Below are 13,665 nucleotides of genomic sequence, written 5' to 3'. Positions count from 1 at the left end.
CTGGAGGAGTGATACTCTTTCCCACTTTTTTCAGCTCTAACCGCTTTTCAGGCTAATTCTGCTGGATCCAACTTTTACAAAGATCCTCTGGGAAAGCAAAGTGTGTACACACAAGCTTTATTTCCTTCTGATAAAGGAGGGAAATAATCCAGACCTATCATAACACTATGTCTGAAACACAGAAAAGATAGCAGACATTTCAGAAAGGGGCAATACTTTCCCCCCAAAAAACTTATTACATTTGCCAACATTTCTGACAATGCTTTCAAGACAACCAAACCCTACATGAATCGTTCACGTTAGTTACCTTCGTTCGAGCAAACAGCAGCATGCCAAACATGGTAAAGAGAAACAGGTGAACAGCTAATAGCAGCATAACACTATTAGGGAGAAAGCACAAATGCCAAAATTAGTTCTTTCATTAAAATATAAAAAGGATGCAAATGGAGAGATGTCAGACTACAACATTCAAATAAACCAGAATACAGCATTTTTGAGGAGGAGGAGGAGGAGGAGGAGGAGGAGGAGGAGGAGGAGGAGGAGGAGGAGGAGGAGGAAGAAGAAGAAGAAGAAGAAGAAGAAGAAGAAGAAGAAGAAGAAGAAGAAGAAGAAGTTGCCCTCTATTCAGGAAATAATTTCTTTGGCTGAGGCATTTAAGTTATAGCAAATTTAGTCAAAACCTGGGAAGAATGAGGATAAGAACATAGTACTTTTGTACATCTTCCTATGGTAATGTAGAACTTTTCCTTGATAGATCCCTCTCAACAAGTTTCCACTATACTCCAAAGACCCCAAAATTCACCCTCAACTTGCAAATGTTGTGCCAGAAGATTATCATCAAGATGGTTTTCCTGGCTTCTCCCCACTTCCAACTGATTCCCAACCAGTCATTCCTTCAGGCATTTCCCAATTTCTACCCTTAGTTATGGTAGTGTGGTGACCCAAGTCATACTTTATGGTAAATCATAATTAACAGTTTACTGCCATCCAGATGTTGCATGGCCTATGGCCAAGGATGATGAGAGGTGTAGTCAAACAACATCTGGAGGGCCATAGGCTCCCCACCCCAGGTTTACCATGAACACAATAATCTGGGTTGTTTTCTCACTTCCCACTGGTTCATAGAAGACAAAACCATCTTCTGTCCCTGGCTTAGTGTTATGTCTGAAGTGGGGACCATGGTTTGTTTTGCTCATACAAACCATCATCATCATTCCAAAAACAAATCGGACATGAAACGTGGGTTGTTTTATCCACACACTATGGGCAGGAGCAAAACATCCCAGATTGACATGTCATGGTAAACAACTGTGGTGTGCAAACTGGGCCACTATGGGGAAGTAAAGCCTACAGTATTTATTGATTTCTTATCTGCAGGCTGGAAGATAGTTGCTCTATTACTCCTTATTACCTTGTAATTTCTGGCAATGTCCTCTTGATGCTTTTTAGTGTCTTTTTCATCATTGAAGAGTTCTGAAGGAGGAAGAAAGGACGGAGGATTCGCCGTATTCTCAGACTCTAAGATTGAAGGGGATAAATTTTGCACTTGTTAATGACAAAAAAGCCAGCATCCAAACCAGAGAATGAATTTGCTTTTTAATGCAATGCCCACATGGGCTGCTCAAGCTGAACAGTAAAATTTAGTTTTGCAAAATATAATGCAAGCACAAAAGGGAATAATTTCTTTGTTTTTTTAACTGGAAGGCTGGTAACAAGACAAACAGGCAACATTTGATCACCCACATGATGTAATGACTACCAGTGTATAAATGGATGACAAGAAAGAAAAACAAGGTTTGAACAAATTAACTGGGGGCAGGGAAAACATTAACGATTAACCAAGGTGAATGCTCATTTTGGGGCCATCTCAGTGATTGTGTTCCTTGTGGAATTCCCCCATCAGAGATATCCAACAGGCGGCAACAATGCTATCATTTAAGGGCCATGCAGAAAACTTTTATGTTCTTTCAGGTGTTTTAATGTATTTCCTTTTTTTAACAGATTGCTGCAGAGAGGGGAATTGGTTTTGGGGTATCTTGGTTTTGGGGGTTTTTATGTAAACTGCCCTGGAAGTTCTGCTGAATTGTGGCTGAATTGTGGCATAAAAATGTTTTCAATAAATAAATAGACACTTTCCAACTTAAGACTTCATATGTTAGCTAAATGCCACTAGAAAACTCTTTGTTGCTGTTGCTGCTAGAACAGGTTAACCTGAGAATTCTTTAGAATGCTTTGAAGTCCGACAGAGGAAGGAAAAGATGGGTTTGCTTCAGCTGCACCTGTTTTCACTGATATTGACAGTGGCATACTGAACCCTCACACAGCTAGCCAAGGAGAGAAGGACCTCAGGCCTTCTCCAAGCGATCAGCTCATCAGATGCAAAGTTTATATCTTTTGCAGTCATTGAAATAATAACCTTGGCATAAAATTCTGCAGATGGAGCAAAGCACAAAACTCTTCCTCTTTAGTTCCTCATACCTTTACATAATGTTAACATTTGGTTATCTTCATTTCTGGTGTGGGAGTTATTTCTAGTCAGCATACGTTCCAGGAAGAATGTACAGGTACCAGAAGGAATGTTTCCAAAATCATTTTAAAAAACGCAACAAGTAGAAACACCACTGAAATGAACATACTTTCCAAAGAAAGCAAACTTCAAACACTCATACCTGGCTCAGCTGTCGGTGTCAACCACATATTAGTGATGCCTTGTTCCAACCTGGAATCTTCTGCATGCAAAGCAGAAACTCTGTCACTGAGCTACGGCCTCTCCTTGTGGGGTTTACCGGCTAGTAATTCACAGCTTGGTTATAATGTATTATTGTTTACAGTGGTTTGAATGACATTGTGTTGCTATTATGGGCATTTTGTTGTACTGTCTTTATATATTGTGAACTGCTCCAGCATCATGTCAATGAAAAGTAGTATAGAGATATTTTAAATATAATAAAATTAAAAAGTTAAACATTACAAAGTTACCCAGTGTGCTTCAGGACTGAATGGAGATTTGAACTTTCAGCTGAAATGCCAATATAGTATGAAGGTTAGAGTGTTAAAATGAAATGAGGGAGACCCAGATTCAAGTTCCCACTTAGATAGAAGTGCACTGGGTGACTCTGGGCCTAACCTACCTCACAGGGTTGTCATGAGGATAACATGGTGGAGGAAGAGGTTAGGAGGAGGACAGGATAAAAAGGCCAATGACAACAACTTCACAGCAGAGTGGGACTTTGAGCTGTGCTTGCTCCAAGTTGTAAGTATATAAGCAGAGGATGCTCTCAGATTACAAACTCAAAAGTTTTGCAAAAGTGAAAATGTTTTTGTTGTTTGCTCAACTGCAAAGTGCCGCTTGCTCAATCTGACCCTCCTTCCCTGGAGCCCCTGCCTCAGTGACATACACACATATAATCCTTACCTCACCACAGGAAGAGCTCAGTGAAACAGTCCAGTCTGCAAGGGAGACTACTAGCACCAGGATATAGGCCATCAACCACTTGGTTTTCCGAAACTCTTCCCATCCTATTAAGTAACTCTGATGAAGCAATACAATACATGTTAAACAGTTGTTAGATCATTGTAACATTTTCTTTCGCAGAAAGATTTACAAAACTAAAGTGCGACTAATTTTGATATACTCTTTCTAAAAAGGGCTGGACCAGTCATCATGAAAATGAAGCCTTCACCGATGGGGAGGCTTTTCAAAAGAACCATTTCCAAATTTTCCCATTTCTGAAGCACAGAGCCCAGAATCATGTTGGAATTCATTGGTTATTCCATATATTCCACATAGGGAAGTGTGGGCAATTCAAATGCACCTCATGAACCTGGAGATTTTCTAAGCGGCATTAAATGTGTCATCGCTCACCTTTACAGAGACATCTGCTATAAAGACAAGGAAGCAAAGCAGTTCAATGCTCTCTGTCAAGCCACAAGGAGGCTCCCAGGGTTCCAAGCGGTATCGTATGTCCGACGTGACAGTAAATGAAGAAGGCGTTTCGATGAAAGCAAGAGCCAGGATTAGTGTAATGGTGGCAATCAAAATCCTTTAAGAGCAAAGGAAGATCAATGTGATTACTGAATGAAAAACATATCCTCCTAAAAGCTACTTGGCCAAAAAGAATATACAGCCATACAATCGCTTAATATCAGGAGCAGTCAAAATGCATAGTATATGGGATTGAGCCTAACTGGACAACTAAAAGCCTTTTTATAGCATGATGATGTGCGATAGTTACCTCCCTGCAAAGTGATAGTACAGCAGAAAGAGATCAAGCCCTTCATTCCAATCTCTTTGGACCGAAAGCCGGCCAAGCTATTCAGGCATCACCTAGTACATTCAGTGACATGCTTTTAGTTCAGAAATCAAAAAACAAATAAAAATGGCTTCAGCTCACAGGATCAGCTCAGACAGGCTTTTGCTCCACATCCAAGTAGTGCTAACTGTTCTCTAAACAAGGACCAGAGGGGCATACGAATGATGAGAGCAAAAAATTCAGGCAGCTGCAGCACCATATCTTTTCCAGCTATTGCTGCCAGTTAAACCTGCAATTGCTTGGTTCACATGTTATGCTGTTAGGCGAATGCATATCTTAGGTTGGTAAGGATAGCTTGCCCTTGGAAGAGGGTGAAAGTTTTGTGTGGACTGATACATGATGAAGCCACTGTATCTACAAGTGTGAATAGCTGATACGATGACTATTAATAGTAAAACCATTTTTTAAAAATTAGTTTTTATTTGAGTTTTTTTCTGTTACAAAACCAACGAACAGGGGAAAGTACATATAGCGTCTCTACTTTAGAATCTTTTTCACAGTTCATTTACATTCAGTATGAGACACTGTGCGACTGGGGGAAAGAGGGGAGAGAGAGAGGGAGGGAGAGGGTGGGATAATGAACTTTTATTCTATTGCATAGTGTTTGTGCAGGGTTTTTGGGTCAGCATCACCTGAGTAGGTGTTTTATTTATATATGGGTTCATTTTTATTGGCATTGAGAGAGATTGGGAGGGGGATGTTCCAAAGCTTGGTTGGTTGTGTTTGGTTGGTTGCAGCATGGTTTGTTTACATGTATTAGAGGGGCGAGTGTTGGGTCTTATTAGCCATATTGATTTGTATGCTGTGGGGGTTTTTTGGGGGGGGATAGGCAACCACCCTACTAGAAAAGTTAACCAACAAACTTAAACTAGCAAAGGGACAATCAAAGGAGGACACCTTCACCCCAGTGTGGCTCCCCTTTATCAAATATACAACGTAACAAGACAATGACCTAATGGTAGTACCATTGTTACTGCTGCAGTGGTCACAGAGAGGCCTTTAAAAATGTGGCTGATAAAACCTTTTTTGCAATAGCGAACACTGCAGATCAGGCATGGGGAATCTCTGGCCCTCCCAATGTTGCTGAACCACAATTCCCATCAACACCAGCAAGTGCTGCCAATGGCAACAGTTGGTGGAAGTTGTAGTTCAGCAACATCTGGAGGGCCAAATATTTCCCACACCTGCTATAGATGCCACATATATTTCAGTGATATTCCTCATTTTCAAGCCATGAGGATTTAAATTATCACCGGCACATTTTGGCATTCCTGCCATTTGCAACTAAGCTTGTGATAGGAAGAATCTGGAAATGTGACATTTTGCTAGCTTAGGAGATGAAGGTTGGCAAAGTCGGGAACTGGTGCTGAACTATGACAGGTTCTTTTCAGTAGCAACCCATGACCTATGGAACGCCCTTGGGGAGGGTGTCATTGGCCTATGTTATTAATGTTTAGGCAGGATTTTAAAACATTCCTGTTCGCTCACACATTTGGTGGCTGAAAAATACATTCTGGCAGCTTTCAAATGAATACTTGTGAGGATATTTGGCTTGTTTCTAAACAAATAAATTTGTTTTGTTGTTTGCCACTCTAGGGTACTTTGGGAAGAAGGGCAGAAATAAAGGATGATTAATAACATGGAATGTATCACAACTTAAAACAAGGTAGAGGGTATCTGCATTTATTTTTGTAATCCTGGGAATTTTTCTTAAGGATTTCTTTTTAAAAATGAATTGACAATATGACAACACTCGCAACCTGTGAACAGAATGCTTACAGACGCAGACTTTGCTTGGATAAATATGATAATATCTGGAAGGCCTTTATACAAAATGCAGTAAGCTATTAACATTTACATTGCTATTAAGGATAATAACACTATACCAATTTATATAAGAATGTATGGAAATATAATATATTGCATTTTTGCATATTTATCTATCTATTCTTTTCATATGTGCCTTTGTTGTTATTTCCCCCCTTACTTTCCCTTCTGTTTTTCTGTATCACTTTATTTCTTTTAATTGAAATAACTTCAAAAAAAATATAAATAACCAAAAAAAGAAAAAGGAAGAAATAAGAAATGTAGGTGGCATTCACTTAAACAGGATTAACACCAGCATAATGGGACTGCCCCCTTCTCCCCACACTATCCCCAAATCCATACATTTTCAGCTTTAAATAATAATGGAAACTTAAAAAAAAAAATTGCCAACAAATCATTTTAGTAGCATCCTCAAGCGAGTGTACATTACGTTTTGTCAAGCCTTCTTTGATGGAAACAGGAGCCGCCCAGAGTGGCTGGGGAAACTCAGCCAGATGGGCGGGGTATAAATAATAAATTATTATAAATAATTATTATATAACAGATGCAGGGGGGCACAGGGGAGGTGCGGGGGGGTTATTGTGCCAACAAAACATTCTGCTTAACATTATGTTGAATTCAACCCTTGGGTTGCAATCCTATATATACTTTCCCAGGAGTAAGTCCCTTGAACTCAGTGGGTTGTATTTCTGAGGAGACATACATAGGATTGTGCTGTTGGGTCTTAACTATTCAACCATTTCTGGTTTCCCATACCTCTGCTTTCATCCAGTGGGGTGTTATGCTATCACAAGAGCAGACAAAAGTGCAAATTCCGTTTCATCTTAAACGGAATTTTAAAATGTGGCTGAAACACTCTAATAAGGCCTCTGACTAAAGGTTGGTGGGGAACAGCAGCTGCGGAGTGCTGCTACACTCACATTCTGTTTGTGAGGTTTTCCACAGGCATCTGGTTGGACAGGGGCGATTTTATATCTGTGATGACCAGCAATATTTGTAGCAATGTCACATTGTTTAGCAAAAGGTCTCTTTCTCCAGCCTACCAACTTGGGAGTGCTGGAGAGAGGCATCATGGTTAGTGCTGCAAAATGAAAGTGGCCAACGTAGCTGCTGACTTGCAGAAGCCAGATAGGAAATCCCAAGAGGGATAGTTAGGAAAATACAAAAATGCCTTGGACTGACAGAGGAACCAAGGATTTGTGGAGTCAGAGAGTGACAGAGGCTTTAAGCATCAGAGATAAGCAAGAGAAAAGAGCCCAGTTTCTCACCATTGGCAAACTTCTGAGTAATACCGCCGATAAAGCCACAAGGAGTAAGAATCCACACGGTGATTTATGGAACGATACTAGAGAGATGAAAGGCAAGATTGATCACTCAGGCATCACAATTGCTCTGTTATTCAAAGTCAAGCCATATCAATTTATACAGGCAAGCACTATTCAAGGCAACATCCACTAACCTTTAAACAAGCTGATTTCCCAACACAGAATGGCTCTTACAAGTGTCATGAGCAATAATTATGCAATCCCGGTTGTCCAAAGAGATGAAAACACAAATATGCAGAAATCAAGCTTCCCTAAAATTATTTAGGGCAGTCTCTTACTGCACAGCTGGTAAGACCGGACTGCTGAGCCTAACATTAGTTTAACTATGTGCCATAAACTGGCAGCTCACCAGGAAAACAGAATGCTCAAGTCCTATGCAATAGTTTATTTTGCTGGGCACTAATCAGTTATCTCCACTTTGGCCATAGCCTGGCAGATGAGACATTTACCTGAATTGCATCTTCAATGAACACTACTGCTTGGTTCAAGTAGGGATTTTGGTCATCGGCAACTGCAAAGATACAACAGTAATTTCTGTGATCCCAACAAAGCTAATAGCTAGTTTCATTAATCATGAAGATCCCGCACAAAGTGTTGGTATTGCTTAATTTAGCCTTTTGGCTGCTGAGAATGTCAGACTATGTGTCATCACATCTCAAGCCTCTTTTCAGTGAATACAATAGAAGGAAGGAGGAAAGGAAGCTGAGAGCCCTTCTACTGATATACCATCAGGATTAAGACAAGGCTCTGTGTATTAATACAAGCACTGGATTTTAGGTTATCTAAACCAATATAACAGCAGTAATGAGGTGAACATTCATGTGTTAGCCTTATACCTATCTCTGCTGTGCTGAGCTTGCATATATTAGGAAGGAAGACTGAAGATGCCACCAGTGCCAAATTTGTGCTAAAACAAACAAACAAAAATCAATTGAGGAGAAATCTGTAATGTTCTCCTTTAAGCAGAGATGGAGAACCTTCAGCCTTTGGGCAAATCATAGTCCAGCAGAGGTTCCAATATGGCACATGAGACCATTTTTCTTAAAGCATGGCCACCTGACAATTTGGTAACATCATCCTAATGGGTGGGTGACATCGCCTTAATGGCAGGACACCATACTGCTTCGTTAGATTCCTTTAGAAATGGTCCAGAGTTTATTGCTAATGTGCCCCAAAAGTCCTCTTTTTCTAAAGAGCCAGAATCCTATATAGTCATATTTCAGGAACTTTGGCATCAAGAAAAAAAGTATTTTTGAATTACAGTGGTACCTCAGGTTACATATGCTTCAGGTTACATACGCTTCAGGTTACAGACTCCGCAAACCCAGAAATAGTGCTTCAGTTAAGAACTTTGCTTCAGGATGAGAACAGAAATTGTACTCCAGCAGAGCAACAGCAGCAGGAGGCCCCATTAGCTAAAGTGGTGCTTCAGGTTAAGAACAGTTTCAGGTTAAGTACGGATCTCCAGAATGAATTAAGTACTTAACCCGAGGTACCACTAGCTAATCTTCAGTTTTTTGTGTGTGATTGAACCTTCAAAAACTAATGTTAATTGAGTGGTCCAGAAGGAATATGAGGGGCCATTCACAATTACCCCTTTGATCATGATTTCAGTCATTTTGGACAGTTTCCTGGTTAACAGGATGCAACAAGAATGTTCTGGCTCCCACCTATTTCCTTTCTGATTTCCAGCTGCGATCACATCTACATGCTAAAGCATGTCCAATGAGAAATTTCACGTGCAGCGCAATGCTCTGCATATTTGCTCTGAAGTAATTCTCACTGTGCTCCTCAGAGCTTCCTCCCTAATATGTCTTCTTAGGCTTGCAACCTAAGACACTCTTGATTTACTTCAAAACTGCCTCATACATGAGGTAATTTTCACATTGTTTACCGCTTCCCTCTTGTTTAAGATGAAAGGGTTTAACTCAAGGAAACAGCAGCAATTGTAAATAGAGGGTTGCAGCAGATTACCCCTCATTTAGTGCTGTCCTTACATTCACTCTTCTCCAGCAAGGGCATACAGGCAAGTAAATTAGCAGAGGGAGTACTGACAAATCAGCATGGTGAAAGCAATTACAGGAAAGCAGCAACAAGCCATTCCTGTAACAAGCAAGTCTGAGACTGTCCACCTTTTGGATACAAAGTTGCACCCCAAATAGGCAGTGAGCCAACAAGCAAGATCACATATCAGGCTCTATGGGATAAGAAGCTCTAGAAGCAAACATGCATGTTAAGAGAACAGCTGTGCTCTTGCATTACTCCCAGCCATTGTAATGAGGCTTGTGAATAAGTTCTTGGTGGACTGGGGTCCAAATCCTAAAAGTGGACACCAGGGAATGCAACAGAAGCACTCAAGAGACAAGTATATATTTATGAATTGCCCTTCTAAATCCAGAATAGCTCAGGAGAAGGAACCTCCATCCTAGACACAGCCAACATGGTACCCTTCAGATGTTTCGGACTGCAAATTGCATCATCAATGGTCAATGGTTAGGGATAATGGAAGTTGTGGTCCACATCTGCAAGACTTCCCATGTTCTAGCTCCTTGTCTGCAGGAGATAAAATTCTGGAACATACTGCAAAGCTCACAGCAGGCTGCCCAGCTCAGATACCCAGTGAGCTTCCCTTCCTTCCAGTTTTGCAACTGAAGTGACAGCTGTATATACCAGGAAACAAATGCCAGTGCTGCCATGATGGGTCTTGTCCCTATGCTGCTTTGCACAGGCTGCCCGACATTTTAAAAAGCACCATTTGCAAGTCAATCTATTCAATTAATATTTTTTAAAGGAAACGTTTTAAAGTGCAAAATTGCCCTGAAGATGGAAAAAGAGGAAATTGAGGGCTAGACTATGGCCATCAGTCAATCAGTCTTGTGCAAACAAACTTCTGCTGCAAACTTGCAGAACTACTCCCACCACCACACAAAGTTCCACATTAGAAGGAATGGTGCATCTGAACTGAACACAGTGATGTACCTTCAGTGTCGAAGGTGGTGTGCCTCCAGTGTTAGAAACTGGGATAGAAAAGCTAGGAGCCAAATGACTCCTGGGATCTGAGTTGTGGGCGCAAAACAGAATGTCTAGTCGCCGGGGGGGCGGGGGGGGGAGTTGGCAACACTTTTTATTTATTACTTTGATAATATGCAATTCACATAAGTGACACATTGTTAATACTACATTTTTAGCACAAATTGTTAATACATGTTTAATTTGGTATTTAAAATTAAAAAATATTGGTACCATACTTCTGTTTTCAAAACACTCTACTCTTTATTGTTAAACTCCTTAACATATTGTCTATCCTTAACATATACTACGAAGCTTCAAAGAACGTATATTTCAGTAATCCTTGAGTGTCAGCCAGGTGCAAAAAATGGCACCCAGGTGCAAAAAATGGCACCCAGGCTTTTGGAGGTGTTTGTAAATGGAGAATCTTTAGGTGCAAAATGCACCTGACACCCTGCTAATTTTGAACCCTGTATGCCTCTGTCACTGGGGATGCATATAGGGAGAGTGCTGCCGCACTCATGCCCTTCTAGTGGATTTCCTGTAGGCATTTGGTTGGCCACTGATGCTAGACTAGATGGACCTTTGGCATGATCCAGCAAGGGCTCTCTGTATGTTCTTAGATGCTTCAAACGCAGCCACCCTGTTCTAAAAATGTTGTGCCCTTCTTTTAAGCCAAGTATTCACATTGTCCAGGAAAGTATGAACAAATGATTTCCAAATGTTATTGTGGGTGGAACTTGGGTGTGCCCTAGAGCTTATAGGGAGAGTGACTTCTCAAGATGTGGAACTGAATCACCAACACAGATGAATCGTCTCAGTTAAAAACTTGGATGTAAATGCTGCCAGTCACTATGCTGACATTTATCATAGCACTGTGCATCGATAGTACTTCATAGAGTTCAAATAATTCAGGGAAAAGGCACAAAAGTCTGAGCTAGACTTAGCTATTGCAAATGCAAATGACTGATGGGAGTGCATGGAATCCTTGCTGAAACAATATATAAACATGTGCTATGAAAAGTGATTGCTTTCCTACTGTTATGTGAACTGTGGAGTTACTGTTCTGTATTTATTGGGAGGGTATCACTTCACAGCCCAGTATCCCTGGGGATGTGGCACTGGACCTGCAACATTCTAGGCCATGGAATTGTTTGTATGGTTTAATATGGATGGATTAGTAAATGGCTCTGTAATCCAGAAATGCAGACAGTCGATTAGCAGATCTGCTGTACCACTTCCATCACAGAAGTTGACACAAGGCACAAGAAGTATGCATCCAAGGTTGATGTTTCATTGTACCATCTAAAGTACAGGCTCTATAGGTATTGTCCTACATGCTGTAAATGTAATTTTCTCTCTCTCTCTGCTCTTTCTTGTAACTCCAGCTTACCCAACAATATTTAAGCAGGCAAAGAAGTAAAACAGAAGGAATGCTGCCACACCAGCAGAGACCGTCATAAACAGGAGGCTAAGGTTACAGCACAGCAAATGGTGGGGCAAAAGCCTGTAACAGTGATTAATTTCTAATCCTGAGAAAGTTGCATTTGCTGCTCTGAAAATGCCTCACGAGGTCTCTGAGGTGCCGGTAGCGGACCTTGAGTCCTCCTGTCTGCACATGTTCAGGGGCACTTTAGAACCCATGCAGGCCTTACTGACCAAGGGCGCCCATTTTCAGTGCCCATTTTCCCTGAGCAGGAACAAACTACTCTGTTGTGAAAGCTACGAGATCCCACACCTACTTACCCAGGAGACGAAGCCCTATTGAGAGAAAGCATGCAGAGATGGATGTAATAATGGAATGCTGAATGGTTTAGTTTTTGTAAAAGATGCAGGGATTTATGATATGCAAAATGAGCCATGGAAAGAGAAGAAGGAAAGTCACTGGTATTTTAAGGATGTTTAAATGGGTATTTTAAATGGTAAAACAGAAAACTGAATAAAAATTAGAGAGAGAGAGAGAGAGAGAGAGAGAGAGAGAGAGCGCATGCGGAGGCTTGTGCTGCAGGCGCCTCACCCCCCACCCCCGTCCAATCAGCCCCATGCAGGTGAGGATGAAGGGACGGCTCTTGGGCATCCCAGGATGCAACTCCGAGGCTTGGCTCAAGCCCGGGCACCTCCAGGGTCAGAATCAGGATCCAGCAGTCGACGGGCAGCCCCGATTCCCCACGACGCCGACGCCCCCCTGGGCTCACCGTTCCCGCCCGGGGGAGACCGGGAGGCCTCGGAGCCGCCGCCGGATCCTCCGTCGCCCGGGGCGGCGCGGTCCCCGCCCGAGTAGAGGCGACGCAGCCCTCGGGGGCCGCCGGGAGCCGCCGTCGGCAGCGGCGTCGCCAGCAGAGGCTCTCTTTCGGGGTTGCCTGCCTCCTCCATGGCGAGCGGAAGCGGCTCCCGAAGCTGGAGGAGGCGGAGGCAGCCGCGCGAGCCGAGGGGGCGGGACTCTGGCGCGGAGCCCGGGGCGCTCCGTCCGCGCCGCGCGGGGGGAGGAGCCGCTTTCCCCACAGGGTGGGCTGTCGCCTCAGTGCCTCTCCGGCTGTGGCGCCCAATAGTCAGAGGCGGGGCGGGGCTTCCTCCGCTGGGGGAGGGAGAGAAGGGGGCAGTTCGCGCGGTTCGCCCGTTTCGCAGCGCTGCTCAGCCGCGGGGGCTCCTCTTCTGCGCGGCCGTCGAACTCCCGTGCGATTCTGGTCTTGCTGAGAGGGGGACTAAAGGGCCAGACCCGCGGGATCTTCCCTGATCCGAAGAATCTTCGGACGATAGAGCATGTGGCTCTTAATCTCAAGGTTGCGGGTTCAAGCCCCACGTTGGGCAAATAAGGAGCCCTGCATTGCAGGGGGTTGGACTAGATGACCCTCACGGTCCCTTCCTACTCTACCGTTCTATTCTGCTATTCAAAGAGAGGAGCTCCGGAGCTCAGGCCTGCGTTAAAACGCGGGTTCAACTTCCCAGATGCTTCCAGGCGGGCTGTGCTGGGAGGTGCTTTCTGTTCATGCTCAGAGGAATTCTCGTCGTGTGACCAAAGGCAGAAAGCTGTAGTCCCGCACAGCTGTATACCCCCACCCAGTCAGTGACGAATTCAACAGGGGGCGTTAACCTCCGTATAAGTATCTGCTCCATCCTATAATGCAGGTACCCACCCACTCATCCGCCGACCGACTTAATTCAATAGGGTAGATATCATTGCCGCAGGGATG

The 13,665-nt window shown here is 43.0% G+C and overlaps 1 protein-coding gene across 1 annotated transcript in view; it reads right to left on the bottom strand.

Moving 5' to 3' along the window:
- Positions 1 to 12,988, bottom strand: part of TPCN2 (two pore segment channel 2) — a 29,772-nt gene extending 16,784 nt beyond the window's left edge. Inside the window, exons 1-7 of the mRNA XM_083601898.1 lie at positions 12,670 to 12,988; positions 7,915 to 7,976; positions 7,409 to 7,485; positions 3,866 to 4,043; positions 3,416 to 3,532; positions 1,412 to 1,518; positions 308 to 380 (exon numbers count right to left, since the gene is read on the bottom strand). Coding sequence (XP_083458024.1) covers positions 308 to 380; positions 1,412 to 1,518; positions 3,416 to 3,532; positions 3,866 to 4,043; positions 7,409 to 7,485; positions 7,915 to 7,976; positions 12,670 to 12,847 — 792 coding nt within the window. The 5' untranslated portion in view covers positions 12,848 to 12,988. The remainder of the gene's footprint in view (positions 1 to 307; positions 381 to 1,411; positions 1,519 to 3,415; positions 3,533 to 3,865; positions 4,044 to 7,408; positions 7,486 to 7,914; positions 7,977 to 12,669) is intronic.
- Between the last annotated feature and the right edge of the window lie 677 nt (positions 12,989 to 13,665).

The sequence above is a fragment of the Podarcis filfolensis genome (genome assembly GCF_964270895.1).
Source record: "Podarcis filfolensis genome assembly, chromosome: 1".
NCBI classification, from domain to species: domain Eukaryota; kingdom Metazoa; phylum Chordata; class Lepidosauria; order Squamata; family Lacertidae; genus Podarcis; species Podarcis filfolensis.
This window is presented reverse-complemented; position numbering and strand designations above follow the sequence as displayed.